The following is a 27,030-nucleotide window of genomic DNA, read 5'->3' as shown; positions in this document are numbered from 1 at the left end:
AAACCCCAAAAGATCCCTTAAAAAACCCCAAAAAATCCCTAAAAAAACCCCAAAAAATCCCTAAAAAAACCAAAAAATCCCTAAAAAAAAACCCAAAAAATCCCTAAAAAAAATCCAGTTAATGAATGCAGGTAACAATTTGAGCCTGAAGTATTGAGTGGGTCTGGGTCTGTTTGAAAATCAGATTTTTCTCCTCATTTTTACTCTGCTGCTCCATGGAAAACCTCTGGTGCCTTTTCCACTCAGAGAAACCCCTGGAATAAATAAATAACCCCAATCTGGAGTAACAGAGGAGTTCGCTTCTCTGAAACCCACCAGAAAAGAAAAAAAACCAAAAAATCCCTAAAAAAAAACCCCAAAAAAATATCCCTAAACCCCCCCCCAAAAGATCCCTAAAAAACCCCAAAAAATCCCTAAAAAAAACCCAAAAAAATCCCTGAAAAAACCCCCAAAAAATCCCTAAAAAAAAAACCAAAAATCCCTAAAAAACCCCCAAAAAATCCTCCACTTAATGAATGCAGGTAACAATTTGAGCCTGAAGTATTGAGTGGGTCTGGGTCTGTTTGAAAATCAGATTTTTCTCCTCATTTCTGCTTTGCCATTAAAGTTGGATAAAAGGCTGGGAAAGAAATTCCCTGTCACCCCATGAGGACAAACCAGATCACAAAAACCTGAATGGTTTTTGTGAAAATGAAATCCCCAATACTTTGAGCCCTTTTTAATCCATTTTTTTTTTTTTACTTTCCAGCTTTAAAACGTTTCATTCTGAAGCCTCAAAAATAAAAATTCTGCACTCCAAGGTCAGAGGGAGCTGCTGGGAGCACCCAGACTGACCCCACACCTCCTCCCAAACCCAGCTCTGTGTCAAACACACAGAAAACATCCAACCTGTGGCATAAAAAACCCACTTTTCCGAGCCTTTAAATTCTATTTGATCACCACAATGAATCTATAGAGGGAAGGATGGTTATAAATTGGGGAATGAGCACGTTCGTCTCCAGATCTCTCATTTCTGGGTTTATATTTTGGTTATTCCTGTGGTTATTCACAAATTCTGAGCTCAGATTTTCCAACCACCATTCAGGCTGCAGTTAAAAGCTCAATTTTATTGGGAAGTGGATTTATAAATCCCTTAAGACAGCCCCAGTGCTCTTGGCTTGGTTTTTCCACCCAGTTTAAGCCCACAAATTTCTCCATCACCAAAGTCCCACCTGAGCTGTCCCTGTGTCACCTGCCCAGCAGCACAGTTCCTCATTAACAGAATTGTCTCATTCAATTTTAGGCCAACCTGTGGCATAAAAACCACTTTTCTGAGCCTTTAAATTCTATTTGATCATCACAATGAATACAGAATAAGAAGGAGTGGTTATAAATTGGGGAATGAGCACGTTCGTCTCCAGATCTCAGCTCCCGTTTCTGGGTTTATATTTTGAGCTTTCCTGTGGTTATTCACAAATTCTGAGCTCAGATTTTCTGACCATTCAGGCTGCAGTTAAAAGCTCAATTTTATTGGGAAGTGGATTTTATAAATCTCTTAAGACAGCCCCAGTGCTCTTGGCTTGCTTTCTCCACCCAGTTTAAGCCCACAAATTTCTCCATCACCAAAGTCCCACCTGAGCTGTTCCTGTGTCACCTGCCCAGCAGCACAGTTCCTCATTAAAAAGAATTATCCTTTATTGCAGCATAATTAAACCTTGTTTTCTTTCATGTTTGCCCCAAACAGATTGCAAAAAAAAAAAAACAAAACAAACAAAAAAACCCCAATAAAATTGAGAAAAAAATCCCCTTTTTGATGATCAAAGGGAGAGATTGGTTCCATTACTTGCATTAGGCAGAGTTGGCTGTGCTGTGGCCTTCAGAATAAAGGCAGAAATGTACTTTAGAAAGATCTGAGTAACACACTTTACTCAAAACATTTCTGTATTATGTGGCTTCTTGACTCTTTCAGCTTCCTCTGTATCTGTGCACTTTATTTTAAGCACTCCAGAAGTGGATGACAGGTCCTGGGGGGGAAAAGGGGAGGGAAAAAAAAAGAGAGAGAGAGAATCAAGTCAGCATCTCACAAATGCATCTTCAAATAATGCTTTAAAAGTGGAAATTGCATTTTGAAACGGCATTTTGGCCATTGCCAAAGGTGAGGTGTTGGAAGAGAGGGGATGGTGTCTGATGTTCAAAACTCTTCTCACATTGGTCAATATTAATTTAATATTAATTTTAAAATTAATTTTAAATTTAATATTAATTGTAAAAGGAACTATTAAAATGTCATTTAAATCAAGGAGTGATGCAGGTGGATACCACATAACAAACCAGTAGCAAAATATTTAGATGATTTTTCAAACCAGTAACGAAATATTTAGATGGTTTTTCAAACCAATAACAAAATATTTAGATGTTTTTTTCAAGCCCATCTTTTGATTCAGCCCAGCAATTCCTGATATTTGATTTTAGCCTGATTTCCTGCTCAAATAAAAGAAAAAAAGAAAGAATTGGCCATTGCCAAAGGTGAGGTGTTGGAAGTGAGGGGATGGTGTCTGATGTTCAAAACTCTTCTCACATCGGTCAATATTAATTTAATATTAATTTTAAATTTAATATTCATTTTAAAGGTAAATATCAAAATGTCATTTAAAACAAGGAGTGATTGCAGGTGGATACCACATAACAAACCAATGACAAAATATTTAGATGGTTTTTCAAACCAATAACAAAATATTTAGATTATTTTTTCAAACCCATTTTTTAAATTCAGCCCAGCTATTCCTGATATTTGATTCTAACCTGATTTCCTGCACAAAAAAAATAAGGAAAAAAGAAAGAAACTGGTGCTTGTATGTGCCTCCCTAAATCCCTTCCCAGAAGCCAATTTAAGTCAAATTAATTGGACAATTAGCAGCCTCAAATATAAATTTTGCCAAATATTCCTGATGGGAGTGGCTGGGCAGAAGGCTGAAAATCACTGCAGGGAGTTTGGAATTTCCTTTTGGAGCTGGAGAAATGGGATGGAAAATCCCACAGAGCCCAGACCTGCTGATTTCTGACTGATGGGAGGAAATTTCTGATTTTTAGCTCTTGATTGAACCCCCATCCCTCTGATATTTTTAAGAATGGGGTTCCTAGTTCATAAATAATAAATGTGTTATATAATATATATATAACTATATATAAAATAATATGTAATATAAAGGGGATAATAAATAATAAATGAGTTATATAATATATATAACTATATATAAAACAATATGTAATATAAAGGGTATAATAAATAATAAATGAGTTATATAATATATATAACTATATATAATAATGTATAATATAATTGGTATAATAATGTGTTCTATAATATATATAGATATATATAATATATAATATAATGTGGATAATACATAATAAATGTGTTGTATAATATATAGAACAATATATAATATATAATAGAATGTGTATAATACATAATAAATATGTTATATTATATAGATAACAATATATAATATAACGTCTATAATAGATAATGCATGTGTTTTATTATATATATAATATATAATGTGGATAATAAATAATAAATGTGGTTTTTGCTCTTCAAAGTTGATGGTGGAGATGAAATCACCACGTTAACAATGCAAAAACAAAAAGAAAATAAAGGGGTTTTCTGCCCAAATTTTATTTTCTTCTGAGTTTGGAGGCGCCCAGCCTGGGCCTTGGCAGAAGAGTTTGCCAATGATTATTGGAAAATAATGTGGGAAATTTAATTTACAAGGCAAGGGCCATAAGCTTGGAGGCAGGAAAACAGCCAGAATTACGGGGATCCATGAATCATGGAAAATATTCCCCAAAACATTGGGGGATTTCAGGACTTCAGGAGCTGCCTCACGCTCCCAAATGAAACCTCTGCGTGTGCATTTCTGCCTGACAGAGACCAACCCTTAAAACCCCAAATAACTCCAACAACAACCACCACAAAAAAAGGAGAATTTTCCAGTTTGTATCCTCCAGCAAGCGCAATTTCCCTCCCAACACGCATTAAATTCATTTAGCCTAGTGCATTTTTAATAGCCATTATTCATCTATTACCTTAATGAGCCTGGTGAAAGCAGATTGCCTCCCAATTTTCACAAAAGCAGCCAAACGCTGCTGCAGCTTTTTCCCCTTTTGCCTTCTAAGGCAGCAGCACGGAGGGGGGAAGGAAAAAAAAGCCACAGAGGCAGATAAGGTTTTTATTCTGTGTCACAACACTACATTAAGAATAAAACCTTCCACTTAAACACTTAAATGAAAACATCGAGAAACTAATTTACCATTTGTAACCACATGATTTAAGTAGGAGCAGCTTTAATTTTCTTCCCATTTTCCTCATATTCAATGTGAGCCCACATTAGATTTCACTGGCTCAAATCACAACACTTAAAGCCACTTGCATTTTCTTTTTGATTAAATAATTGAAATTCCTGTCACTGCCTGCACTTTACTAGCACACAAATTTTCTCTGTAAAGATAAATACTCTTTTTTTCTCCCTTCACTGCCTGTAGGCTTTTTCTTTTTTTTTGGGGGGAGGGCTTTTTTTTGTTGGTTTTTTTTTGTATTTTTTCCCTTCAGTTTAATCTTAAAAGCAGGCAAGGTTTCGTTTATTGATGGTTCCATAAAATGGATCAGTACTCCATTCACCTATTTCGTGGAATTATACCTCTCCCATTAAGTGATTGTTTGGAGAAATTATGGAAAGCCATCTTCTCTAATTTAGTTGCCATCCAATCCTAAAAGGACAGGAAGCCTGGATCCCTCTCTGCTGCTCCCTCTGGCTTCCATTAATGCCCCAAACCTGGAGCTTTAGTCCAGCTTTTCCTCCAATTAGGGTCACAAGTTTTATTAATGCTCCCTAAGAAGTTATTCCCACCAAATCCAAGGCACTGGGAGGCTGGAAAAGGGGAATTCACAAATTGGGATTCATGGGGGTTTCTGGGTTGGAAAAGGGGAATTCACAAATTCTGGGATTCGTGGAGGTTTCTGGATTGGAAAAAGGGAATTTCAAGGAGGTTTCTGGGTTGGAAAAGGGGAATTCACAAATTCTGGGCTTCATGGATTGGAAAAGGGAATTTCATAAATTCTGGGATTCATGGAGGTTTCTGGATTGGAAAAGGGAATTTCAAGGAGGTTTCTGGGTTGGAAAATGGAATTTCACAAATTCTGAGTTTCATGGGGGTTTCTGGGTTGGAAAATGGATATTCACAAATTCTGAGCTTCATGTTTTGGGGTTTTTTTTCTGGATTGGAAAAGGGAATTTCACAAATTCTGGGTTTCATGGGAGTTTCTTGATTGGAAAAGGGAATTTCACAAATTCAGGGATTCATGGAAGTTTCTGGATTGGAAAAAGGGAATTTCAAGGAGGTTTCTGGGTTGGAAAAGGGAATTTCACAAATTCTGGGATTCATGGGGGTTTCTGGGTTGGCCTGGGGAGCAAGGGACTCTGCATGGGTGAATTCTGATTAATGGAGTTCAGATTTGTGTGTTTTGGTAAACCTGGGCTTCAATGCACTGGGTGTGAACCAAAAATAGAAATTTTTCTGTGTATTGTGGAGAGAAAGGGGAAGGAAGGAAGGAAGGAAGGAAGGAAGGAAGGAAGGAAGGAAGGAAGGAAGGAAGGAAGGAAGGAAGGAAGGAAGGAAGGAAGGAAGGAAGGAAGGAAGGAAGGAAGGAAGGAAGGAAGGAAGGAAAAAGAAAGAAAGAAAGAAAGAAAGAAAGAAAGAAAGAAAGAAAGAAAGAAAGAAAGAAAGAAAGAAAGAAAGAAAGAAAGAAAGAAAGAAAGAAAGAAAGAAAGAAAGAAAGAAAGAAAGAAAGAAAGAAAGAAAGAAAGAAGAGAAAAAGCAATTAAGGCAACTTTAATTTCCATGTAACACTTGAATCCATCCCACACCGCTTAGAAACCTTCCTGTCAGTGTTGACCACACATTTTCTGATGAAAAAAAAATTATATAAATTTACAAATAAACCCCAAACTTCCAGAGGCAAATTAGGCCCACCTAAGTCAGAAATCAGGGACTTCTCTGTGAATGGGGCAAGGCACGAGGTCAGCCCCGGCTTTTAATGCTGAAAGGAGCTCCAAGAACAAGAAGGAAATCATCTTTTCATGATTGCCCCATCCCTTCCCCTCCAAGCATTCACCCAGAGGACATTGTTACCATATAATAACTGCCCATGTCAGGATTAATTAAGCAACTCCTAATGAAGCAGATGCTGCTTTTGTCAGGCCCAAACGTGGGTGCAGGCACAGATATGATGCTAATTGAATCCTTGCTGCTGATTTTTCACCCCTAAATGCACAAGAAAGAGAAGAATCTTGGAGGCTTCATCTGCTCAGCTCGGGCACGGGGAGGGATTTCAGGGCCAGCAAATGAGCAGCCAAATCCAGGGGGATGTGCAGCACCTTGGGGGAAAAAAAACCCCAAAAACCCCACAAAAAACCCCCCAAAAATCCCTGAGATGTTAAATATTTCTTGTGCCCTGTTGCCACCGCACCAGCAGCCATCAGGGATTGGTTATTTTGTTTAACTTGAAGGAAAATTAATATTTTTGAGGGTTTTTTCCCCTTTAGCCAGAGGCTGAGATGTTAAACATGGCTTGTGGCTATCAGGAATTGGTTATTTTGTTTAACTTGAAGGAAAATGAATATTTTGAGGGTTTTTTTCCCCTTTAGCCAGAGGCTGAGATGTTAAACGTGGCTTGTGGCCATCAGGAATTGGTTATTTTGTTTAACTTGAAGGAAAACGAGCATTTTTTGAGGTTTTATTCCCATAGCCAGAGGCTGGGATGTTAAACAGGGCTTGTGGCTATCAGGAATTGGTTATTTTGTTTAACTTTAAGGAAAATGAATATTTTTGAGGGTTTTTCCCCTTTAGCCAGAGGCTGGGATGTTAAACATGGCTTGTGCCCTGCGGCCACCACTCCAACCAGATCAGGGATTGGTTATTTTGTTTAACCTGAAGGAAAACGAGCATTTTTTGGGGTTTTATTCCCACAGCCAGAGGCTGAGATGTTAAACATGGCTTGTGCCCTGTTGCCACCACTCCAGCTGGATCAGGAATTGGTTATTTTGTTTAACCTGAAGGAAAATGAATATTTTTGGGGTTTTTCCCCTTTAGCCAGAGGCTGAGATGTTAAACATGGCTTGTGGCCATCAGGGATTGGTTATTTTGTTTAACCTGAAGGAAAACGAGCATTTTTTGGGGTTTTATTCCCACAGCCAGAGGCTGGGATGTTAAACATTAAGGAATGTTAACTTTAGGGATGTTAGGGTAACTTAAAGGATGTTAACTTTAAGGAAAATGAATATTTTTGAGGGTTTTTCCCCTTTAGCCAGAGGCTGAGATGTTAAACATGGCTTGTGGCCATCAGGAATTGGTTATTTTGTTTAACCTGAAGGAAAACGAGCATTTTTTGGGGTTTTATTCCCATAGCCAGAGGCTGGGATGTTAAACGTGGCTTGTGGCCATCAGGAATTGGTTATTTTGTTTAACCTGAAGGAAAACGAGCATTTTTTGGGGTTTTCTTCCCACAGCCAGAGGATGAAGATCCCAGGGGATGCACAGAGGGAGTTTCCCAGGCTCCATCCGCCCCTGGCAGCTCCAAGGAGGCTCTGGCAGCGCAGAGATTTCAAATTTCAGCAGCAGAAAGACTCAGTGAGACCCTGGGCACCTGAATTCCAAGCTGCCCCTCAAAGCCTCCCTTTTCCCTTTGGAGGGTGCTGGGATGAGCAGAGCTCGGCTCCTTGGTGTTCAAACGCCCTCAGATGTTCCTGGAACAGCCCCTGAGCGCTGCGCAGCCGGAGGGAGCAAAAAGCAGGAAATTTGGGAAGATTTGGGACCAAAATGATGGAGTTTGGGTGCTTTGGGGGCAAAAACAAGAAGAGGAGATTTTGGGTGCTTGGGTGAATCAGATGGGGTTGTGCTGCTTCATCAGGGCACTCCCGCACATGGAGTAGAACTTGGGGACCAAAAATTGGGGAAATTTGTGAAGCCTGGGGACCAAAACCAGGAAATTTGGGGTGCTTGAGAACCAACAGCCAGAAAATTCAGGGTGCTTGAGGATGAAAAAACAGGAAATTTGTGGTGCTAGGGGACCAAAAAGGAGGAAATTTGTGGTGCTAGGGGACCAAAAAGGAGGAAATTTGAGTGCTTGGAGACCTAAAATCATGAAATTTGGGATTCTTGGGGACCAAAAAACAGGAAATTTGTGGTGCTTAGAGACCTTAAAAGAGGAAATTTGGGGTGCTTGAGGACAAAAAATTGGGAAATTTGGGGTGCTTGGGGACCAACAAACAGAAAATTCAGGGGGCTTGAAGACCAGAAATCAGGAAATTTTGGGTGCTTGAGGACCTAAAACCAGGAAATTTGGGGTGCTAGGGGACAAACCCCAGGGAATTTGGTTTGCTTGAGGACCTAAAACCAGAAAATTTGGGGTTCTTGGGGACAAAGACCAGGAAATTTGGAGTGCTTGAGAACCAACAACCAGAAAATTCAGGGCGCTTGAGGATGAAAAATCAGGAAATTTGTGGTGCTGGGGGACCAAAAAGGAGGAAATTTGGGGTGCTTGGAGACCTAAAATCAGAAAATTTGGGGTGCTTGAGGACCAAAAAAAAGGAAATTTGCGTTGCTTGGGGACCTAAAACCAGGAAATTTGGGGTTCTTGGGAACCTAAACCTGGGAAATTTGGGTACCTGGGACCAAAACTCAGGAAATTTGTGGCGTTAGGGGACCTAAAAAGAGGAAATTTGGGACCAAAATCAGGAAATTCGGGGAGCTTGGGGAGCCCAGGCTCTCCTTGGCAGTTCACAGCAACGCCTCATCCCCCCAAACCCCCAAATTTTGCAAATTAAAGTTTGCAAATGAAACCTCAGCAAAGCTGAGGAGAGGAATCCCAAAATCCTTCACAGACTGACCGCAGATCCCAGGTTCAAGCTGCTGGACGCTCATTTTTGGGCTCACAGCCCCATTTTTTCCCCCTCCTGGCACAAAAAAGGTGTTTGCTCCTCCTTGTAGCTATTAATGAATAATTAAATCTCTTCTAGCACCCCTGTGCTGGGAATGCCTTTTAAATGAAAATATTTTCCATTTGATTTTTCTGAGCTCCTCGATGAAAATTGGGAAAAAGGAGCTAATTAAGCTCTCCTAATTAAGCCCCCACAATAACCCCATAATTATGCCCATATTTATCACCTTGGTGCTGGACACTTGAAAATGTTGTGGTTTGTAATTAGTCAGGGGCTGCAAGGTTTTCTCTCTTGGTCCAGAAATTGAATTTAAAGTGTGGAAACAAACTCTGTGCTTATCGAAAACTGTAATTGGGGTAATTTGGAAATTTAGGTTTAATTTAAGTTTGGAAATTTAGGAGGGGCAGCAAGCCCAGGTCAGAGAGCTGGGCTGGGTTTAAACACATTTAAAATGGGATTTATTAATGAGAAATTGAGGGATTGATGCTGAGAGAACCACAAAAAAAGCCAAAAATGACTTTTTTTTCCCAAAAAATAATGTTAGAGAAAGGCTGAAATGCAGGCAGAGCAGAGTGCAGGAGATGCCAGCCCCTGTTTTGGGAGGGTTGTGCTTTATTTTTATTTTATTTTTATTTTTATTTTTATTTTTATTTTTATTTTTCATTTTTCATTTTTTATTTTTATTTTTATTTTTATTTTTACTTTTATTTTATTTTTATTTTTACTTTTACTTTTTATTTTTATTTTTATTTTTATTTTTATTTTAATTTTTACTTTTATTTTTATTTTTATTTTACTTTTACTTTTATTTTTATTTTTATTTTTTTATTTATATTTTTATTTTTACTTTTATTTTTATTTTTATTTTTACTTTTACTTTTATTTTTATTTTTATTTTTATTTTTACTTTTATTTTTACTTTTATTTTTATTTTTATTTTTATTTTTATTTTTATTTTTATTTTTATTTTTATTTTTATTTTTGGGGGATGATGCTCAAGGTGTAGGGGCCGAAAGGAAGAGTTTTCCTTCTCTTTAATGGAGACACAAATGGGTTTACAAGGAAAAAAAAAATCTCTCCTGGGGTGATGTTTCTTCAATTCTATCCATGCTGACTGCCAGGGGGAAAAACCTCTTTCCTTTGGGTGCCTGAAGGACTCACAAATCCCAGTTTTTCCCAGTTTTTTTCCCAGTTTTTCCCCAGTTTTTTTCCCAGGTTTTTTCCCAGTTTTTCCCAGTTTTTTTCCCAGTTTTTCCCCAGGTTTTTTCCTAATTTTTCCCAATTTCTCCCCAGTTTTTTCCCAGTTTTCTTCCCAATTTTTTCCAGTTTTCCCCCATTTTTTCCCAGTATTTACCAGTTTTTTCCAATTTTCCCCAGGTTTTCCCAGTATTTCCCAATTTTTCCACTTTTCCCCCAGTTTTCCCCCAGTTTTCCCCCCCTCCAGTTTTTTCCCAGTATTTCCCAGTATTTCCCAGTTTTCCCCAGTTTTCCCCCAGTTTTTCCCAATTTTCCCCAGTTTTTCCCAGTATTTCCCAATTTTTCCAGTTTTTCCCAGTTTTTTCCCCATTTTTCCCAGTTTTTCTGGGAAAAGCCAATTCCCAGCTCCCTGGCTCCTGCAGCCTGAGGGGTCAAAGGTGTAAACCTGCAGAAAAAGGGATTTTTGCTGCTAAAATATTCATATTTCACAAGCTCTGAGAGCTGGGGGTCCAGGAATTGTTTGATTCCTCAAAGCACTGCAAGAATTCAACACTCCTTGATTTGAAGATTTGGAGAATTTCTTTCCTCAAAGGTGTAAAACTGCAGAAAAAGGGATTTTTGCTGCTAAAATATTCATATTTCACAAGCTCTGAGAGCTGGGGGTCCAGGAATTGTTTGATTCCTCAAAGCACTGCAAGAATTCAACACTCCTTGATTTGAAGATTTGGAGAATTTCTTTCCTCAAAGGTGTAAAACTGCAGAAAAAGAGGATTTTTGCTGCTAAAATATTCGTATTTCACAATTTCTGAGAGCTGGGGGTCCAGGAATTATTTGATTTCTTGAAACTCTGCAAGAATTCAACGATCTTGGGATGAAAAATTGGAGAATTCTTCTTTTCCCAGAGCAGAGAAAGGAAGAGGGAGCTGCTTTTCCCCAAAGGAAACTCCCCGGACTGAAATGCCCCAAGGCTCCAAACAAGGTGGGCTTTGATTTCTGGATCCTTTTCCTGCTGAAAAAATGAAATTAAATCTGCACAATGAGGCAGCAAATGGGGTCAGATAAATGGGTTTTGTACAGCAAACTCACCTCAATTGAATTATTATTATTATTATTATTATTATTATTATTATTATTATTATTATTATTATTATTATTATTATTATTATTATTATTATTATTATTATTATTATTATTATTATTATTATTGTTATTATTATTGTTGTTATTATTATTAATGTTGTTGTTATTGTTATTGTTAGTATTGTTAGTATTGTTAGTATTGTTGGTATTTCATTATTATTTCATTATTATATCACATTTTTATTTTTATTATTATTAGATACTATATGTTATATTCAATAATAATAATAATAATAATAATAATAATAATAATAATAATAATAATAATAATAATAATAATAATAATAATAATAATAATAATAATAATTTGAGGACAAATCATGGAATATTCTGGGTTTGAAGGGATCAGCCCCAAAGTTCAAAACAAACCCCACAGTCCAAGTCAGAGACTGAGGAGGGTTCCACAACCAGCGCCACAATTTTATTAATTGTAAAGAAGTTCATGGTAGGAGATAAAAATTCCAGAAATCTGAGGGGGAGGGTGATTTTTGCGCTAAACCCTGATGGAAATACTGAGAAATTGGTGAAACCCTGGCATTTTCCTGCTCTGAAATGAGGAGCACCCAGCACTCACGGGGCCATTTAGAGCTGATTTCTTCCTTGAGGCCACAGAGCCTGCAAAATCAAACCATTAGAACCTTTTAAAAGCTTTCCTGCCACAAACTAAAAATATCCCTGGCTGGCAGATGCAGGCTGTCAATAAAGAATTCAAGAACTCAGTATGGAGAGTGGAAAGAGTGCAAAGTCTTGATAAACATCTCAAATTGGGTCTTACTCAGTGGGAAACAAGTAGTTTATAGTGGTAATTGTAAAGAGCATTTTACATTGGATCAATTAAATGAAAATCTTTTAAACCCTTTTTAAAAAGGGACCTTTTTAAGTTAACAGGTGATTTTAATTGGAACCATGGGACTTGCAGCCCAGGAGGTGGGTTGGGGTTTATTTTTTTGTTGAGGAGGGTTTTTGGTGGTTTTTTTTTTTTTTGGAAGCTTTCAATATAGGGGAAAATCGATGCACTTCCATCAGCATCTGAACTCCCAGAGCCTTGCAAGTTGAGGAGTGAGGCTGAGCAAGAATTGCACTTTGCTCTCATTTGTGAAGCTTTGCCCTGCAATTAAATGTGTCTCCCATCACTCCTTAATTATGAAAGGTGCAGGAGAATTTTTCAAGGTTAATTCTTTTCAGTCAGAATCCTCTGCCATGGCCTACTGTAAAAATTTAGAAAATTTAGAGCTATTTTGTGTTTAAATTAGAGTTCAAACATCCCAGCTGACACAAGCAGAAATTCCAAAACAATTCCTGCTCCAGCTGGGCACCAAGGACAAATGATCCAAATCTCAGCCCAGGAGCACAAACACCATGGGCTGGAGAGAGAAAAACAAGGATGGGACTGCAGGGGCTAAAGCTGGAATGGGACAATGAACTGCAAGATGCAAATGGAGCAGAACTGATCCCAGGGAGAGACCCCAGGAGCGCTCGTGCATTTTGGGACCATTTGGGTTCCTCTTGGGTTCATTTTGGGACCATTTTGGTTCATCTTGGGTGCATTTTGGGACCATTTGGGTTCATCTTTGGGTTCATTTTGGGACCATTTTGGTTCATCTTGGGTGCAGCCCTGGCTGGGCTCTTGTGCTGCCCAAGGCGGATCCATTGAGGTCTGTGGCAGTTCCAGCTGTGGGTTTCTCTGGGTCAGGATTGAAGGCACTTGAGGCACTGGTTCATGCTCAGACTCAGGTGTTTATTTATTATTTCTTATCACTAAAACAGCCTCACAACCATGAGTTCTGCAGCAAGGCACAAAATGGCCACAATCTCCTGTTCCAAGGACTTTTAAGACTAAACCATCCAATTAAGAACTGGCACATGGATTATTTTCCCTTTAACCCAATAACTGATCCCACAGAGCCCACAATGGGGACTTTTCTGCCCAGTTACAAAATGCCACCAAACCCATGAAGAAGAAGCAGCGTGAAGAAGAAACCCAGGACAGCGCCCTGTGCCCTCCATCTTGCTGCCATCCACAGCACACTAAAAACCCCAAAACCTAAACTGGGAGAATGAGTCAGGATGGGGAACCATTGATTTCTCTGGGTCTGGACTGAAGGCACTTGAGGCAGTGGTTCATGTTCAGACTCAGGTGTTTATTTATTATTTTTTATCACTAAAACAGCCTCACAACCATGAGCTCTGCAGCAAGGCACAAAATGGCAACAATCTCCTGTTCCAAGGTCTTTTAAAGCCAAACTATCCAATTAAGAACTGACTTTTCTGCCCAATTACAAAATGCCCCCCAAAGCCATGGAGAAGAAGCAGCATGAAGGAGAAACCCAGGACAGCGCCCTGTGCCTCCATCTTGCTGCCATCCACAGCACACTAAAAACCCCAAATCCTCAATTTCTCACCCAGTGATGCACCTGCACTGCTCTCTGTAATCCATTTCACACTTTTGTGGGTTCTAGTCTTGAAGTCTTTAGGAAACTTTCTCCATGGATGAGGGTCGGAGTCAGTGCTGCCCTGGGGCCAGGGCACCCCAGAGCAGGCACAGAAATGTTCCCAGTGCCTGGGTTTGCACAGACGTCTTTTCATAAATATCTGTTTGATTCTTTAACTCTGTCCAGCCTCCTTCCCAGGGCATCAGGAGGGGAAACTGAGGCACGGCCAGCAGGGGAGGCAGCAGCGTCCACCCATGGCCTGCAGCCCCAGCTCCTGCCCCCCTCCCTCCATGGAATTGCTGTGCTCCTTCCATGGAATTGCTGTGTTCCTGCTTTCCTCCATGGAATTGCTGTGCTCCTTCCATGGAATTGCTGTGTTCCTGCTTTCCTCCATGGAATTGCTGTGCTCCTTCCATGGAATTGCTGTGCTCCCGCTCTTCCTCCATGGAATTGCTGTGTTCCTGCTCTTCCTCCATGGAATTGCTGTGTTCCCACCCTCCCTCCATGGAATTGCTGTGTTCCTGCTCTTCCTCCATGGAATTGCTGTGTTCCCACCCTCCCTCCATGGAATTGCTGTGTTCCCACCCTCCCTCCATGGAATTGCTGTGTTCCTGCTCTACCTCCATGGAATTGCTGTGTTCCCACTCTCTCTCCATGGAATTGCTGTGTTCCTTCCATGGAATTGCTTCGTTCCCACCCTTCCTCCATGGAATTGCTGTGTTCCTTCCATGGAATTGCTGTGTTCCTTCCATGGAATTGCTGTGTTCCCCCTCTACCTCCATGGAATTGCTGTGCTCCCGCTCTTCCTCCATGGAATTGCTGTGTTCCCACCCTTCCTCCATGGAATTGCTGTGTTGCCCCTCTCCCTCCATGGAATTGCTGTGTTCCTTCCATGGAATTGCTGTGCTCCTGCCCTCCCTCCATGGAATTTCTGTGTTCCCACCCTCTCTCCGTGGAATTGCTGTGCTCCTGACGTGCTCACAGTGATTAGAGGCTCTGTGAAGTTATGGAGTGGGGATCCAATCCCACAGCCCTCTTTGGAGGGGTGAGTGTTCCGCAGGTTTTTTCCCTGCCTGAGCCAATCTGCACAAATAGGCTTTTAAATTAAGCAGTGATTTGGAATATAAGTGAGTGCATTTAAGCTGCTAAGAGATGGAAAGATCCTAATGGCTGAAATATTTGTCATATCACAAATAAACTGGCTGGATCGGGAGCCACTAATATAACTAATTTTTACCAAATCCTTCACTGCTCTGTGAGAGAAAATGAGGTCAGCACAGGTTGAGGCAACAGCAAATGAGCAGCTGCCAGGAGGCAGCACAGAATACTGATAAAGGACTCTGCAGGAACTGCACTGCCTGCCCACAGAAACTGGAATCACTTTGTTCAAATTAAGATGTAGCTTCTTCCAGAGCATCCAGGGCTTTCATGGAAAGGTGCCAAGGAATACAGGCTCCAATGGATCTGGAATACAAATGCATTCCAAAGGCTCCCCACACCTGGGCTGGTTCAGTTTTTATCCTTCTGTGTGATTTGGGCTGGGAGAAAGGGCAGGAGGGTGCCCTGGGGCAGCTGATGAGAGTCCCTGGGACTCCCACAGCTCCTCTGGGGTTTCCCAGTTCCAGGAATTAAACCCTGGTGTAATGAGGAGGAAAAGTGTGGTGGAGAGGAACTCGCGATTCACTTTAACATTAAAAACCAAGCCCAAACCCCACAAAGTTCATGCCAGGAGCAACTCTTGAACTTCTGGAGGGTGAGGAACCAAGAGGAGCCCCCAAACTCCCCTTGAACCATGAACACACCAGTTCAAGGTGCTCATGTGGAGAATTAGACACCTTGGGAAGAGGGAAAAGCTCCTGCAGCAGCAGCAGCAGCAGCAGCCTGTGCTCTGAAAGCTGCCTCAGGCATTTGGGAGCAGCTGGGATGCAGCCACGCTCTGGTTCTAAGGGAAAAACATCAGAATTGTTTGTGTTCTCATAAAGGTTCTAAGGGAAAAACATCAGAATTGTTTGTCTTCTCATGAAGGATTCAAGAACACTTTGGAAGGGGAATTTTCTCCCTCCTTTACAGGCGTGAACAGCCTGTCTGAAAAAGAGGAGGATTTTGGTCACAATTTGCCCTTTTCATCCCTAAACCCCAGAAGAATGAAGAAAGTGCGATTCCATGGGAAACTGAGGCACGGAATGTGCTCCCAAAGAGTCACAAAATATCCTAAACTGGGAGGGGCCCACAAGGGTTGAATCCAACCCCTGGCCATGCACAGACACCAGAACAACCCCACAGAACCCAGACATCCCTGGAGCTCCGGCAGCCTCGGGGCCGTGCCCATTCCCTCTGGGGGAGGAACCTTTCCCCAAATCCAGCCTAACCCTGCCCTGGCTCCAACCTGTTCCTCCAGGTTCTGGTGTAAGGAAAGAGCCCCAGCGTCTCCTCCACTGTGACCCCACCAAAAATCAGCTCTGAGAGGGGACCAGGCTGTGCCTGTTGTTATTTGGGATGATGTTTAATGCAGGATCACTGGGATCCCACCCCAAATCCCAGCGGGAGCCACGGGAGAGGGGCTCTCCTGGGATCAATCCACAGGCAGGGGCACAGCAGCACTTGGGAGCATCAACCAATTTCACTAAAATAAGCTTGACATGGATTAACAATTGCAATAATTCCTAAATGGAACAGGAGAGGGGTTCATATTTGATAACCATTAAATGGTTTAATGAAATAATTATAACCCAGAGCCCTGAGCCTGGCCACGATCAATACCCATGAGCTCTGAGGCACAGCCTGACCCCAGCTCCCAGCAGGCAGAGTGGGGACTGCAAATGTGATTGACACTAAAGCTGCATTAAAACACCCCCATCAAGGGCAGTAATAGATTAAAGGCCGCTGTGGCACTGCAGTGGGCTGGTCAATACCCTTTATTTCCTGCATCAGCCCCAATTTTGCCACCCTCCCTCACACTATTAGTGGCAGTCGATGCCTGGTGCTGGCAGAGCTGCATTAATGCAGGCTCACAAAAGCAGGGAGCGTGGCATTATCACTTCACTCACTTTCAAATTACAGCCTAATGCTGTCTGCAGGCAGCTTGTGACACGTTAACACTCGGTGTGCTTTGTGGGGCCGGGCAAACATTTCATGTGGGAAGATTGCAGGGAGATTTGATGAGTGAAATCAGCCCTGCTGCCCGGTGGGAAATCATTCCTGGGAAGAGAGGCAGGCACTGGTGGGAAACCCGCAGGGAGGGGATGGTGGTGATGAGGGAGAGAGGAGGAAGAGCAGGGAGGAGGAGGAGGAGGAGGAGGAGGAGGAGGAGGGTGCTGAGCGCCTGTGTGTGCTGGGAAAAGAGCGGGGAGTAAACCCAGGCTTTGTTAGGTACAGGAACAGGAATAAACCCAGGCCTTGTTAGGTACCAGAACTAGGTGTAAACCCACACCTTGTTAGGTACAGGAATAGGCAAAACCCAGAATTTATTAGGTACAGGATTAGGAATAAACCCACACTTTATTAGGTACCAGGATTAGGAATAACCCAGACTTTGTTAGGTACAGGATTAGGAATAAATCCATTCCTTGATAGGAGCAGGATTAGGTAAAACCCAAACCTTGTTAGGTACAGGATTAGGAAGAAACCCAAGCCTTGTTAGGTACAGGATTAGGAATAAATCCATTCCTTGATAGGAGCAGGATTAGGTAAAACCCATGCCGTGTTAGGTACAGGATTAGGAATAAACCCACACTTTATTAGGTACCAGGATTAGGAATAGACCAATCCCTTGTTAGGTACAGGAACAGGAATAAACCCAGGCCTTGTTAGGTACCAGGACTAGGTGTAAACCCACACCTGGTTAGGTACAGGAATAGGCAAAACACAGACTTTGTTAGGTACCAGGATTAGGAATAAACCCACACTTTATTAGGTACCAGGATTAGGTACAAACCCAGACTTTGTTAGGTACAGGATTAGGAATAAACACAGACCTGGCACCCAGGTGCCAGGATTAGGTGCCATGTTGCTGCTTTTAAATGCTGAATAATCCCCAAAAATACATGGAACGTGGCTGTGTCCAGAAAAACACTTTATTTCAGTAATTTTCTGCTGTGGCTCACAACAAGCCCATCCCTGTGCAATCCCTGAGACCCCAGCCCCACCTGAGGCAGCCCAGGCCCTGATTCTCTACTGCCTTGGCTCAAACCCACTGATCCGGGCCTGCCTCAGGCACTGCCTGCTCCTGGAGGAATCCTGCAAAATGTGGAATTCCAGGAGCCACCCGGCCACCCTGGGCCACACAACCCTGAACACCAACCCCGGGCCTTTTACCTGGGGAACCAAACTCACCAGCCCAGGTTGCTGATGGCAGATTGCAGGAGCCACCTGGCACTGCCAAACCAGCCCGAGCTGGCACTGGTGCCAGCTTGGCTCTGGGAGGCATCCTGGCCAATGTGGAATTCCAGGAGCCACCGGCCACTCCGGGCCACAGGCTCCAAACACCAACCCCGGGCCTTTTACCTGGGGAACCAAACTCACCTGCTCAGGTTGCTGATGGCAGACTGCAGGAGCCACCTGGCACTCCCAAACCAGCCCGAGTTACCAGCTTGGCTCTGGGAGGAATCCTGAGCAATGTGGAATTCCAGGAGCCACCCGGCCACCCTGGGCCACAGGCTCCAAACACCAACACCAGGCCTTTTCCCTGGCAAACAAAACTCTTGAACTTCTAACCATCCCAGGTTGCTGATGGCAGACTGCAGGAGCCACCTGGCACTGCCAAACCAGCCCGAGTTGGCACCGGTGCCAGTTTGGCTCCGGGAGGCATCCTGGGCAATGCGGAATTCCAGCAGAGCACAGGCTGCTGATTTCAGCTGAACAGAACAGCCCCAGAGTCCTTTAGGGTATGGAAACACCAAGACAAGCTGGGCTCAGGCACTCCTGACTCAGCTGCGTTTCGCTTTTAAATTCCTCCTATAATGAAAGCCTCCAACTGCAATTTCCATCCATGCCCTTCCTTACATCCAGGTCTCACGTCTCCTGAAGGGTTTTTATTTTTTTTTTTTCCTGTTTTTTTTTAGGGATGTTTCCTTATTGTGATCAATGCAAAAATCCCCCAAATTCGTTATTGTTTTCACTCATTTGTTCCCCTTCTGCCCCGGTTGAGGCGCTGCCGTGGCTGCAGGGCCCTGCAGCAGCTCCTGCTGTCCCCTCTGAGCCCCACATGTCCCAGACCTGTGCTGTGCTTGTGGGATTTTCCCTCTGAACCCCCCTCCCCGAGCCCCACCGGGCTGTGGGGGTGAGCCAGAGCTCTGACAGGTCCCAACAACTCCCTTTACCCACTCAATACCCTGAACCACCACCACCACTTTCCAAACCTGATTTCATGGCCCTCAAGGCAACAAAAAACCTTGCACACAATTAATGGGAGGTGCTGCTCTGGATTATATTTATAATTAATTCGATTAAACACCATAAATAATTTGGGGTGATGCAATCCAAACCCTGATGGACAACCAAAAAAAGGGACCCACAAAAGTGATGTCCCCAAAAAAAGGGACCTCTGTGATTCCATGGGCAGGTGCTGCTATCTGGTGGCCCAGCACCAGCAGTACCAGCAGTATCCCCAAATTAAAATTTATTTAAATCCTTCTAATTTCCACCTCAGTTTTATGCGATTAATTAATTTTTCATTATTCCCTGGTTATTATTAGGGGGGGTCTCAGAGCTGGCAGTGCAGTGCGGGGACACCAAGGACACCCATTCCAGTCTGTCCCGGGCCAAAGGCACCTGGATTGGGATGGGACAGGTGGATTTCTCCAGAGGTGTTTGGGATAGAACAGGGATGAGCACCCAGGGGTGGTTCTGACCCCAAATCAGCCCAGGGATGTCCCAGAGCGTGGTGGGGGCTGATGGAGCTGAGGAAGGAGAAGGAAGGGGACAATGGAATGTTCTGGATCCCAGCTTGCCGAGGAAAGGCTGAACCCTGAAGCAGGGAAGGAATTCCGTGATTAAGAGTTTTAATTTTCCCCATTAAATTTTCCCCATTAAATTTTCACGTCAACCTACCGTGCCCACCCAGCTCTGGCACAGCCCCAAAAAAAGAAGGAAAACACTTGGAACTTGGAGGATCAGGGTTTGAGGGGAGGATTTCTGCCAGGATCTTGGGGCAGGACTCAGGAATGGCTCAGGGATGGAAATCACCGCACTGTGCCACAGTGTGAGAGGGTCTCTAACACAAAATATTTTTCAGCCTGACGGGATCATCTCTCCCAAGGTTCCTTCCAACTGCTACTGCTCTAGGAATGTTCTGATTTTGGCTGCAAATTAATTGCTCCTCCACTGGTACTAAATAAACACATTTATACATACAGCCAATGGAGTTTTGCCATAAAATATTATGTAAAATAATTTCATCAAATATTATTTGCATAAAATATATTAATAAAACCATGAGTAATAGTTTTTTTCAATAGCTATTATTTTAGCCAGGTACTGCTGAAAATATCACCTAAAGATCTCTCCCTGGCCAGTGAATTCTCCACCTCCAGTCACCTGCCTCATCCAACAAATTGAGATACTCCAGTAATTCCTTCAAGAAAAACTAATTATTCAGTTCTTCTTGTACTTACAGGATGCAGTTCCTAGGTTGGCCTTGATCTTAAAGGTCTTTTCCAACCTGGTTAATTCCTAGATTTTCTGCCACAGGTCAGTAACCCCTTTTAAAAATCCACCCAGCCCCCAAATGCTCAAAGCAGCACCTGGTTCCAAACCCCTTTTCCCACTGCAATACCCACGTGGATCATGCTCAGCTCAGCATCACAATTATTTGCATTTAGGGATTTTTTTCCTTTTATTTGCACTGGTCAGCTGGTACAAACAAGTGAAGGCAGAGACAGTGTGATGCCCATTAAATAGTTTTTATTCTTTAGGACATGAATTGCATTCCCACTCATTTACAGTACTGTAAAGTGCAATGGTTTTCATCTCCCACCTGCGCACACTTTCAAGTATTTAAAATGCCCAGAAAAGAAAAAAAATGGTTTTGTTCCGTTTTTAATTTTTTTTTCCTCTTTTCTTTTTTTTTTACAGCAGCTCAGTTATGGAGTTATTAATCTGGCAAAATAAACCCAGATGTGCCTACAGGATTGGGTCCTTCACTCCAACCCCCAAGACTGGGGGTCTCCAACACCAACTGCCAGTGGAATGCATCTCCCAGCGTCCTTAGTCCACCTCCTCGATGGTGGGGCCAGAGGAGGCTCCCCCGGAGGGAGGAGCTCCACCGCCAGGGAATCCTCCAGGCATCCCCCCGGGCATCCCTCCTGCGCTCTGGTACAGCTTGGTGATGATGGGGTTGCAAACCTTCTCCAGCTCCTTCTGCTGGTGCTCAAACTCCTCCTTCTCGGCCGTCTGCAAGGAGAGAAACGAGAGCTCAGCCGCTTCTGCTCGGTGGGCACAGCCCAGGAGGAAGCAGCACAGCCTGGGTTACACGTTTCAACAATCCCCACCAGGGTTTGGCCCCAGCACCAAGCCAGACTTGCATCAGAGGCACAACTATTCCTGCTTGGTTTGGCATCACACATTGCTCCTGAACATGATCCTGGGAGGGACTGGAACTCTCTGTGCTGCCCAGCTGTGGTCGCTCAGACATCCAAGGAAGGTACTTGGACCAACACCAGTCTTTCGACTTCTGGTGGAAACTACGAATGGCTTTGGAATCTCTTTCATCACAGCAACCAGTGCCCCTGCAGCTCTCACTGCCCTGTGGAACCCAACATGCACCCTGACAAACCTGGTTCTTGTCCAGCCAGTTGATGATCTCATTGCATTTGTCCAGGATTTTCTGCTTGTCATCGTCAGAGATCTTGCCCTGGAGCTTCTCATCCTCCACAGTGGCTTTCATGTTGAAGGCGTAGGACTCCAGGGAGTTCTTGGAGGACACCTTATCCCTCTGCTTCTCATCCTCTGCCTTGTACTTCTCTGCCTCCTGCACCATCCTCTCAATGTCCTCCTTGCTCAGCCGGCCTGCAGAGAACACAAATCATGAGTCAGGACCTCCTTTGTTAGTGAATGATCTCCAATTCTCAAACATTACACAATTTAAATCTGGGGGCACAGAAGAGACCCACAACATGCCTTCTTAAAAAATCATCATGTACCACACAACTTAAAAAAAGGCTCACACGAACAGAAATCTGATTACATCACATTCTGACAAACAGCAGGCAGAGCTTGACAAATCCATTTTCACGTGCTCTGCCACCACCCTCAGGACAGCAGATCCTCACCCTTGTCATTTGTGATGGTGATCTTGTTCTCCTTGCCAGTGCTCTTGTCCACAGCAGACACGTTCAGGATGCCATTGGCATCGATGTCAAAGGTGACCTCGATCTGAGGGACCCCTCTGGGAGCAGGCGGAATGCCAGTCAGCTCAAACTTGCCCAGCAGGTTGTTGTCCTTAGTCATAGCACGTTCTCCTTCATACACCTAAGGAGAAGGACCATCACATTATGTCATTAAAGTCGTAATGGGTTAATTAATTACTGTCCTGAAGGGACGTGGTCGCTCAGACATCCAAGGAAGGTACTTGGACCAACACCAGTCTTTCGACTTCTGGTGGAAACTACGAATGGCTTTGGAGTCACTTTCATCACAGCAACCAGGAATTTACAAGTTACAGGAGTTTAACACCTCTGGCCAAATAATTACTTGAAATGTTAGCCAGTGAAAGCACTGACTGTGTGTTGTTGCTACCCTAGGGCTCTCTGCTCACCTGGATCAGCACCCCTGGCTGGTTGTCAGAGTAAGTTGTGAAGGTCTGGGTCTGCTTGGTGGGGATGGTGGTGTTGCGCTTGATCAGCACGGTCATGACCCCTCCAGCTGTCTCAATACCCAGGGACAGGGGAGTCACATCCAGCAGCAGCAGGTCCTGCACATTCTCAGACTTGTCTCCAGACAGGATGGCAGCCTGCACAGCTGAGGGGAGAGAGACACAGCATTAAAAACCTGCAGAACATCCCCTGTGAGCTGTGCTGATGCACAGGGCTGCACTAAACCCCTCTAAAACATCCCCCTGTGAGCTGTACTGATGCACAGGGCTGCACTGAAACCCCTCTAAAACATCCCCTGTGAGCTGTGCTGATGCACAGGGCTGCACAAAAACCCCTGCAGAACATCCCCTGTGAGCTGTGCTGATGCACAGGGCTCGCTCAGACATCCAAGGAAGGTACTTGCACCATCACAAGCCTTTCGACTTCTGGTGGAAACTACGAATGGCTTTGGAATCTGATTCATCATTGCAAGTCCAAGGGGAACTCCTACAGGATTGAGGCGGGAAACCCAGGCCTACATCACTAAGTGAAGGGATTAATTACCTGCCCCATAGGCCACAGCCTCATCAGGGTTGATGCTCTTGTTGAGCTCTTTGCCGTTGAAGAAGTCCTGCAGCAGCTTCTGGATCTTGGGGATGCGCGTGGAGCCCCCGACCAGCACGATGTCGTGGATCTGAGACTTGTCCAGCTTGGCGTCCCTCAGCGCCTTCTCCACGGGGTCCAGCGTGCCCCGGAACAGGTCGGCGTTGAGCTCCTCGAAGCGAGCCCTGGTGATGGAGGTGTAGAAGTCGATGCCCTCGTAGAGGGAGTCGATCTCGATGCTGGCCTGGGTGGAGGAGGACAGGGTGCGCTTGGCGCGCTCGCAGGCGGTGCGCAGGCGGCGCACGGCGCGCTTGTTCTCGCTGATGTCCTTCTTGTGCTTGCGCTTGAACTCGGCGATGAAGTGGTTCACCATGCGGTTGTCGAAGTCCTCCCCGCCCAGGTGGGTGTCCCCCGCCGTGGATTTCACCTCGAAGATGCCGTCTTCGATGGTCAGGATGGACACGTCGAAGGTGCCGCCGCCCAGGTCAAAGATGAGGACGTTTCTCTCAGCACCAACCTGCAGAAAACATTAAAAAAACACTTTCAGTGCTTAATTCCTTCTTAAACACCTACACTGAAATTCCTATACTGCAACACCTTCCTCACTGGCCAGGCACAGTGACCCTGGGGCAGCGTTCAGAGGTCCCAGCGTGAGGGAAGAAAATCGACTCTGTGTTTCAGAAGGCTGATTTATTACTTTATGCTATATGATATTTTATGATGTATTATTTTATTATATATGTATGATACTTTATTATATACGAAAATAAAATTGTATGTTAAAACTATACTGAAATAATAAAGAAAATATTTCATCAGAAAGCTAACAAGGAATAGAAAAGAATGACACTAAAATCTTGTGGCTGACCAAAAAGTCTCCCCAGTGTAATTCCCACTCATGGGTGCACAGCACACTCCACCCTGTCCAGAGTACAGGCTGCTGTGCTGTTCTGCTTCAAGAGAGCTGGGCTGTGATTGGCCATTGATTAAAAACAACCACATGAGACCAATCAAAAATGCACCTGTTGCATTCCACAGCAACATACAGTTATTATTTACACTTTGCTTCTGAGGCCTCTCAGCTTCTCAGATAAGATATTAGCAAAAGGATTTTTCATAAAACGCATCAGTGACAGGACCCCTCCATACCTTCTTGTCCAGCCCATAGGCAATGGCAGCTGCTGTGGGCTCGTTGATGATTCTCAGGACGTTGAGCCCTGCAATGGTTCCAGCATCTTTGGTGGCCTGGCGCTGGGAGTCGTTGAAATAGGCTGGGACAGTCACTACAGCATTGGTAACAGTCTGCAAACACAGCAAACAGCTCAGTCAGGGCTGGCAATCCTCACACACAACTGCCTAGCACACCCCACTTCAGCCCCAGCCTCACCTTTCCGAGATAGGCCTCTGCAATTTCCTTCATTTTGGTTAAAACCATGGAGGAGATTTCTTCTGGGTAGAAACTCTTGGTCTCGCCTTTGTACTCGACCTGCACCTTGGGCCTGCCAGCATCATTCACCACAGTGAAGGGCCAGTGCTTCATGTCCGACTGCACCACGGAGTCATCGAACCTGCGCCCAATCAACCGCTTTGCATCTGGAAAACAACGGTTAAATGCATTAATAATGGCCATTGCTAATTAAAACCCTAATATTCTTACTAAATATGTGAAACATCCTACATCACCATCCTTAGCATTATTACTTCCCTGTTAAGACTCAGATACAAACACAGAATTTTATTTCTTTTACATGCATAAATTCAATGCTATTACCTCTAAAATACCGTAAATGTTCAGCCAAAAACCAGATTGAAACAACTGGTTAAGATTACTCAAGACTAACTACCCTGAAAAAACAACTACAGGGCAAATACTTTCTTCGCCTCCAACAAATTTTAGCTTTTAATATCACAACTTCATTCTGGCTACAAGTAATTCAAGTACATAACCTTACTCTTAGTAATTCACTAAAAAATGGATTTTTTTCTATTTTTTTTTTTCAGGATAAAATCTCTTTAACTACTAAATAAAGTGCCAATCCTGCAGCCTCACCAAAGACTGTGTTGGTTGGGTTCATGGCCACCTGGTTCTTGGCAGCATCACCGATGAGCCTCTCTGTGTCTGTGAAGGCCACGTAGCTCGGTGTGGTGCGGTTGCCCTGGTCATTGGCAATGATCTCCACCTTCCCATGCTGGAACACGCCAACACAGGAATAGGTGGTGCCAAGATCAATCCCGACAGCTGGTCCCTTCGACATCTTGTCTGAAAAAGCAGGCAAAATAAGAATAATTTAGTTAAAAGTGAAGATGAAGCTTGACCAAAGAAATTGTCTTTTTGATAATGTTCAAGGGCAGGCTAGATGGGGCTAAAATAAAACCAAAAATAGGAGTATTTTAGTTAAAAGTGAAGCTAATATAGCTTGCATAGAAAAATTGTGGCTTTTTTTTTTAAATGCTTAAGGGCAGGCTGGTGGGGCTGGGAGCAGCCTGTTCTAGTGGACTGTGTCCCACTGCAAGGGGCGGTAACCGGATCCTTTCCGGTCTGACCCGTTTTGAGCTCCGGATGATACCGGAATTGCAGCCCCGTTATCCCACGTGGGCCCAGCCGCGCACACCGGGTGCATTCCCCGCCTCCGCCGCTTGGCGTCCCCCGCACCTCGTGACGAGAGACTCCAACTCCCAGCGTGCCCCGCGCCGCCCGCGCACCGTGACGCTGGCGGCGGGGCGTGTCCAAGGGCTGCCGGGAAATGGAGTCCCCGCCGGGCGGGCCGCGTGTGCCAGCACAGCCGCAGCCCCGTGAGACACCGACCCCCCCCTTGGAGCCGTCCCCTCCGGATCCCACACGTGGCCGTTCTCCACCCCCGGGCACTGCAGCACCCGCTATGCCCCGGCACCGCCCCAGGCCGCCCCCCAGCGAGGTAAGATGGGCGCTGCGGCTCCTGGAGCCCTCCCTCTTCTCCCCTCCCCCGTCTCAGCAGAACCTAAAAGGATGGGGGGGGGGGAATAAAGCGGAGTCCCCGCTCCTCCCCCTCCCGCGGAAAACCGCATTTAAGAGATAAATGCGGAAACACCAGGATTAAAAAAAAAAACACCCCAGCGGCCTAAGATAGGTCAGTAGTCGCTATTCCCTCGCTATCCCCGCAGCACAACGGTTCCTGAGGACATAAAATCGCCCGGGAGGGCCCTCCGCCTTTTCCAGGGCACCCCAAAGTTGCCTCCGGCACCCGCCCTACGCCATCCGAAGGCAGCCGCGTCCCCGCTCGCCCCTCCCGTGCCGCGTGGTGTCCCCCCAGCCCCGTTACCCGCAGTCCGGCCGGGTCTCTCGTTCACACACTGGGCAGCCTCTCAGCTCGGCTCCGGCTCGCTCAATGCCCCGCGACCGCCGCGCTGCCTTTTTATACCCGCCCAGAACCTTCCAGAAGGCCACGCCTCCCTCGCGCAGCCCTGACCAATCAGCGCGTGGATCCCTCCCCTCTGCCCGTCAGTGATTGGTCCCTGTCTTGCGTGACGCGCGCCGGAAGGGGGCGTTGCGCGCCGGCCGGCCCCGCGTTCTCGAACCTTCATGCGCTTTCCCCGCGCCCCCCCAAACCCCGCGGTAGGCGCGCCTTTCCTCGCACTTTGACCAATCAGAGCCCGCATTGCTGGTGACGACACAAGCGGAAGGCGTGGTGCGGGGAGCTGGCGGGCTTTTCAGCCAATCGCCGCGCGGCGCGCCAGGTCTTTATTTGCGTATTTCGCAATGGGGCGGGAGGGGCCAATCGGCGCGCGGGAATGGCGGGTGATTTGCATAGAGGGCGGTGGGGAAGGAGAGCGGCGGGGAAGGGGAAGCGCAAGATGGCGGCGCCATGAGGGGCGAGCCTGGGCGCAGCCCCCGGGATCCTCCTGTGCCCGCTG

General features: G+C 44.7%; 1 protein-coding gene and 3 non-coding genes across 4 annotated transcripts; all 4 read right to left on the bottom strand.

The window, feature by feature from the left end:
* Positions 1-20,627: 20,627 nt before the first annotated feature.
* On the bottom strand, positions 20,628-26,559 carry HSPA8 (heat shock protein family A (Hsp70) member 8). The gene is made up of 9 exons (XM_066564322.1): positions 26,439-26,559; positions 25,190-25,399; positions 24,527-24,732; positions 24,289-24,441; positions 23,101-23,656; positions 22,500-22,702; positions 22,015-22,213; positions 21,519-21,751; positions 20,628-21,136 (listed from the first exon to the last, which is right to left on the bottom strand). The coding sequence occupies exons 2-9, from the start codon at positions 25,392-25,394 to the stop codon at positions 20,951-20,953; spliced, it is 1,941 nt and encodes a 646-aa protein (XP_066420419.1). The 5' UTR covers positions 25,395-25,399; positions 26,439-26,559; the 3' UTR covers positions 20,628-20,950.
* On the bottom strand, positions 21,366-21,462 carry LOC136565793 (small nucleolar RNA SNORD14). The gene has a single exon (XR_010784928.1). It is a non-coding gene; the product is annotated as a small nucleolar RNA SNORD14 (small nucleolar RNA).
* LOC136565794 (small nucleolar RNA SNORD14) lies at positions 22,289-22,385 on the bottom strand. Its single transcript, XR_010784929.1, has one exon. It is a non-coding gene; the product is annotated as a small nucleolar RNA SNORD14 (small nucleolar RNA).
* LOC136565792 (small nucleolar RNA SNORD14) lies at positions 22,932-23,028 on the bottom strand. Its single transcript, XR_010784927.1, has one exon. It is a non-coding gene; the product is annotated as a small nucleolar RNA SNORD14 (small nucleolar RNA).
* Positions 26,560-27,030: the final 471 nt, after the last annotated feature.

The sequence above is a fragment of the Molothrus aeneus genome, chromosome 22 (genome assembly GCF_037042795.1).
Source record: "Molothrus aeneus isolate 106 chromosome 22, BPBGC_Maene_1.0, whole genome shotgun sequence".
Classification (NCBI taxonomy): Eukaryota; Metazoa; Chordata; class Aves; order Passeriformes; family Icteridae; genus Molothrus; species Molothrus aeneus.
Note: the sequence above shows the minus strand (reverse complement) of the source record. Positions and strands in the feature narration are given on the sequence as shown.